The following is a 6,035-nucleotide window of genomic DNA, read 5'->3' as shown; positions in this document are numbered from 1 at the left end:
TTTTTTTTTTTTTTTTTTTTTTTTTTTGAGAAATAGAGTAAACTGGGCTAGTGGTGCAAGCCTGTAATTCCAGCACCCTGGGAGGCTGAGGTAGCAAGGTTGAAAGTTTGAGCTTAGTCTGGGCAATTCAGTAAAACTGTCTTTAAAAAAGGGGGGCAGGGGTGGGAGGGATGGCTGGGGATGTAGCTTTTTAGATTTCACCCACAGTATCCCCGACACCTATAAGTCAAACAAGTTAAAATGTAACAATAATAAATTTCATTGAGCATGGTGGACAAAGAAAAATAAAACAGGGCTGCAAATAGAAATGTTTGAAAAGTATTACTTTTTTCCCTTTGTTTTGCAGTACTAGGGATTGAATCCAGCACTTTAGAGCATTATTAGTCAAGTGCTCTACCACTGAGCTATATCCTCTGTGGTTTTAGTTTTTTTTTTTTTTTGTACTAGGGATCGAACTCAGGACCTTGCGCTTGGGAGGCAGGCAGGTGGTGGCATCACCGAGCTAAATTCTGAGCCCTGTCCTCTGTGGTTTTAGAAAGATGAAAAGACCAGAATGGCTGGAGAGGGAAGGGTGTCGCGAGCCGCGACGTCAGGATCCTGCCAGCAGGTCCTAAACCTGAAAGGACGAGGACAGAGAGACGGGAGACACCTTCCTTCTCATGTTCCTTGCTTGCTTTATTACAGAACCTCTCCCTTTTATACTCTCCAGCCGCATGGAAGCGAGGGCTGCACGGGAGCGAGGGAGCGAGGGTACCGCCCACACATTCCAGAAGGAAACAATAACAACCATTATGGGTTACATCTGCTACCAGCTGAACTCGCCCGTGGCTATGGGGGAGAGCACATCCGTGCCAGAGAGGTGACTCAAAGTTCAATCATGGCTAGGCCTGTGTCAAGGCTCACCATAATGGCTCGCCATAGAAGGGGGACTTTCTAAGACCACTGAGGTTTCTGGAATCCCATCATAGTGCTCTGGAGAACAGCTATCCTCATGGGAAAACTGTTGAAGGGTATAAAGCAGGAAGAACCAATCAAGTTTGCATTTTGTAAGTAGTCACTGTGGCTGCTGGTGGACAGCTCACCAGTGTCCTGGTGTTTCTGCTACTATTGGTATTAAGGGGCTTTAGGACAGAGGCGGCACCGTCCTGCTTTCAAGGGACTCAGGTTTTTTTCCCCAGTGTGAGGATGGAACCCAGGACCTCACACACAGTCAGCAAGCTCTTTCCCACTGAGCTACATACTCTGCCCCAGGGGCTCAGGTTTTGTCCAAGGAGAGAACAAGGCATGAGTATCTTTATTAGCGCTGGGAATTTCCTCATTACAACCCTTAGAGCACTACTCAGAGTTCAAAACCTGCAGCTAGTGGGTTAAGTTCAGCCTAAAGATACAAGAATGATGCTTAAAACAATTTGAATTTCAGGACTTGTACACTAAGCCCGGTGTGGTGACACATGCTATAATCCCAGTATTTGGGAGGGTGAGGCAGAAGGATTACAAATTTGAGCCCAACCTGGGCAATGCAGTGACTTAGTGTGGGGATATAGCTCAGAGCAAAGGCCCTAGGTACAACTCCCAGTACTGGAAAAAAAATTTGAGTAAGAGTTATAAGATCCAGAAGTTTCACTTTTAGGTACATACCCCAAAGAATAGCCAATGTTCATATCAATATTATTCATGATAGCCAAAAGGTGGAAATAACCTACTGCCCATTGTCACATAAATGGGCGTATACATAAAATAGACTACACATAAACAAAATGTGGTATACACATAAATAGAATATTATTTGCCCTTAAAAGAACTCTAAAAACAAACAATAAAAAGTAGAATTCTGATACATGCTACAACACGGATAAGCTTTAAAAATATCACGCTAGCCAGGCATGGTGGCACATGCCTATAACCCTAGAACTTGGGAGGCTGAGGCAGGAGTGTCACTTTGAGTTCAGAACCAGCCTGGACTACATAGTGAGTTCAAGGCCAGTCTGTGTCACAACTACATAGTGCAACCCTGTCTCAGGAAACAATTCATCCTAAGCCAGATAAGAAAGGACAAATGTCATGATTCTGCTTATATGATTAAGTTTGTGTGTCAACTTGACCATGCTACAGGAAGCCCAAATATTTGGCTAAATGTTACTTCTGGGTGTGTCTGTGGGGTATATATGGACAATACTAGCATTTGAGTCAATAAGGCAATTGTCCTCCTCTTCAATGTCAGTGGGCATTGTGCCATTCTCTGAGTGTCTGCATTAAAAAAAAAGAGAAGAGGAATTCTTTGCTTGGCTACTCCATCTGGCTTCCTAGGCCACCCATCTTGGACTGGAAGTGCACCCTGGCCTTCCTAAGTCTCCAGCTTGTTGACAGCAAATCCTGGGATATTTCTATCTCCATAATTAGTGGCCAATGCTACCTATTGGTGGATCTCCTATTGGTTCTCTTTTTCTGCAGAAATCTAATACGATGAAGTGCCAAGAAGAGTCAAATTCACAAAGAAAGTAGAGAGCTGGGTGTGATGGTGCACACTTGTAATCTCAAGTATCTGGGAAGCTGAGGCAGGAGGATTGCAAGTTCAAGGCCAGCCTGAACAGCATAAAGAGACCCTGTCTCAAAATAAAGAGGGTTGGGAATGTAGCTCTGTGGTAGAGCACTTGGCTAGCAGGTGCAATGCTCTGGACTTAATCCCCAGATTTAAGTGTAAAGTTCAGTAGCATTATTACATTCACATTGCTGTGTGACCCCCTCCACTATACACCTTTGGGACTTTATCATCACAAACTAAAACACTAAGAAATAGTAGCCCCCCATCCCCCCTTCCCAGTCCCCTAGATGCTACTATCCAATCTCACTACACACACACACAGAGGAATGGTGTAGGCAAAGCATTGCAATGGCCAGTTTCCCAAATTCCTACCACCGTGTCCTGTCCGAACCTTAAATTCATTTGTTGGAAAATCTTACAAAAGTGAGTAACATGGTACGTATCCATCTCTTGGTGAATCCCTCAGGAAAGGCCAGATACTTCATGTGGCTGTTCACTGTGGAGTCCTAATACTGAGAGAAAGCCTAGGTAAATCCTCCAGTTCACTTGCTTTTAGCTCACTTGCTTTTAGTTGACTTTAAGCAGCACTAATGTTAGAGGTCATCCCCTGCGCAGTACAGTGGACCAAGATACACCTGGTCTGACATCCGAGTAACTTGGGTTAATTAGGTCAGTGGAAGATTCATCTGCCTCTTGTTATCTAGTGTACCCAGGTAAACATCCAGATCTCAGCTGTACTGACTTACAAACAACTTGAGTTATAACCAGCCCTTAGGAACTGATTTTCGCAAGTCAAGGGTCCACTGTGTATGTTTAAGTCTCCCACTAGCTTTGCTGTTAGCATCTTAATAATGGTGGCCTAGCTTACTTCTCAGGGACTTGAAGGCCGCTTCTGCTGAAGTCACTGACTCTTACTTGGAACCGCTGAGGTGTCTGATGGATGACATTTTGTCAGGAACCAAAAACCTCACCCTCAGCTCATGCTAATACTGCTGTTTTCTTTTTATTGTTACTTTTGGTGCTGGGGATTGAACTCAGGACTTTGTGCTTGCCACTGAGCTACACTTCCTAACACTTACGTTTTCTGAATACGTGTCCCAGGAAGCGCCAGGAAGTTTGACTGGGCACCAAGACCACTGATTACTGCACTTAACATCCAACCTTAAATACCCCATTTCCAACCCCAGGTCTGTTTACCCATCACTTGAACAGGTGCAGTGCCTCCAGGACAAGTTGTTGGGGCAAGGAAAAAAGATGAGTGGGAATAACAGCAAACCAAGGAGATGCCCAGGCTACCATCAAAAAAGACCACCATAAATACAGCCTCAAGCACCTTTTAACCTTAGGTGAAGGGGAAGATGGGTTTAAAGTAGGAAAGGATGCCTGGAGACTTCTGGGTACCTCCTGGGCAGTCTCCAACAGGACACTGCATGTGGCTTGTGCACGTGATCAATCACAAGGTCACGGTGCCCTGGAAATAGCTCAGCATGGGGACTTTGGTTTTGAGCGGGAGGAGATTAGGTAGCTTTAGGGCAAGCCAGTCTTGTACTATCAGTCCGGCAAAGAGAGTCCTTAAATGACTAACACATGTACGTGCAGCTGAACAGAAATCTGACCTAAGGTCAAGGGAGAGAGGAAATAGATACAATAGAAAGCAGAGTTTGGTCCAACGGCCCATACCTGTAAGCCCAGCACTCTAAGAAGCAAGGCAGGAGGATTTCAAGTTCAAGCCTAGCCTTAGGAATTCAGTGATTTAGCAAGACCCTGTCTCAAAGTGAAACATAAGGGCTGGACGTGGTGACATACGCCTGCAACCCAGCACTCTGGAAGGTGAGGCAAGACGATTGCAAGTTCAAAACCTACCAGAGCAATTTAGCTGGAATCTGTCACAAAATGAAGAAAAGCTAGGCATGGTGGAACATCCCTGTAATTCCAGCACTTGGAGGCTGGGGCAGGAAGATCATCTTGAATTTGAAGTCAACCTGGGCTACACAGTGAGTTCAAGGCCAGCCTGAATTGCATAGTGAGGCCCTATCTCAAAAAAACAAAACAAAACACACACACAAGACAAATATAAAAAAGGACTGGAGATGTAGGTCAGTGGTCAAGCCCCTCTTGGTTTCATTCTCAGTCCTGATAAAAAATAAAATAAATGTTTTAAAAGGGGTACAGATTTAGCTTAGTACAAAAGCCCTGAGTTCTATTCCTGCTACCATTAAAAATAAAAAGCTTTTCACCAAAATTTTACCCTCTTTTTGTCATCTATTGAAAACATTTGCAAGAAAAAAAGTGGAACTAGGAACAGAAAGCCACAACATGCTTTTTGTTAGAAATGATTAGATGTAATAGATTTATTTGATCATATTTAGAAAGGCAGGGTAGGATGGCATTGTCTTCACAGTTCCACTGTAAATATGCTCAATTTCAGAGCTCTTAGTTTGTGCTACAAGCTTCTGAAAGCAGTAGCAGCCTGAAAAGCTTTTCCCTACTTTCCAGGCTCCTTTACCTTGGTGGGAGCGGTCTGGGACAACTGATACCAAACCAAGCATGTGGTTACGTTCCATACTCCCTCCACTCCTCCCAAAAGCACGGGGTGGCCGGGCTCATTCTTCATCTAAAGTCACGGACAGGCAAGCAGGTGACGGAACAGAGAACGGAGTCTCCACTCTAGACTGCCCAGCCCCCACCATCAGGGTGCAGGAACTCAGTTCCCCTTCTTCTGCTGAGCACAGAGAGGCATGCTAGCAATGGCTCTTAGGTGTTCGCTCCATTAATTATCAGTGTAATGCACTCAGTTTCCTGGGCTAAAGTGTGGTGGAAAGGCCATCTCTGGGTGGGGAAAGAAGGTGGCTTTATTGTGATGCTGGCTCTGGGAGAGGGAAATCAAGGCAGTGCACCCTGAGCAGTGCCCCTCGCCTCCTGAGCTCCGGCTCACTTCACTCCCTCCAGCTTCACAGTCCAGGCGAACTCCACAGGGAGCATAGAGGGAGGCAACTGAGGCAGAGAGATGCGGAGACCTTCATATGAATCTTTGGACCACTTCAGATCTCCCCTGAGTCCTAGCATGGTTACCTGCAGCAAGGAAAAGGAATGGAAAACCCAGTAATACACCAATGCACACAAATTACCGTCTGGACACAAGGCTGGCAGGACGGGGAAGACAGCCTCTGAGGAACACAGACGTGGGGCAGCCTGGGGAATCCCTTCTCAGGAAGGAGAGCAGAGGGCCTGCCAGTTCCATTAGAAAAAGCTAGTTTAGGCTGGGATCCCAGCCACTGGGAGGCTGAGACAGAAGAATCACAAGTTTAAAACTAGCCTGGGCAACTTAGCAAGAACCTGTTTCAAAATAAGAATTGAAAAAGGGCTATGGCCGGGCATGGTGGTACAGGCCTACAATCTTAGCACTCAGGAGGCTGAGGCAGGAGGATCATTTGCAGTTTGAGGCCAGCCTGGGCTAAATAGTGAGACTCTGTCTCAAAAAAAAAAAAAAAAA

At 45.4% G+C, this 6,035-nt stretch overlaps 1 protein-coding gene across 1 annotated transcript in view; it reads right to left on the bottom strand.

Moving 5' to 3' along the window:
* Positions 1-4,881: 4,881 nt before the first annotated feature.
* Fuca1 (alpha-L-fucosidase 1) overlaps positions 4,882-6,035 on the bottom strand; it is a gene marked incomplete at its 5' end in the record, with an annotated part of 12,988 nt that continues 11,834 nt past the window's right edge. The window contains one exon of the mRNA XM_010626081.3: positions 4,882-5,614. Within this exon, the coding sequence (XP_010624383.1) occupies positions 5,474-5,614 (141 nt within the window). The remainder of the gene's footprint in view (positions 5,615-6,035) is intronic.

Source organism: Fukomys damarensis, unplaced genomic scaffold (genome assembly GCF_012274545.1).
Source record: "Fukomys damarensis isolate Sample0158 unplaced genomic scaffold, DMR_v1.0_HiC HiC_scaffold_23, whole genome shotgun sequence".
NCBI lineage: Eukaryota > Metazoa > Chordata > Mammalia > Rodentia > Bathyergidae > Fukomys > Fukomys damarensis.
This window is presented reverse-complemented; position numbering and strand designations above follow the sequence as displayed.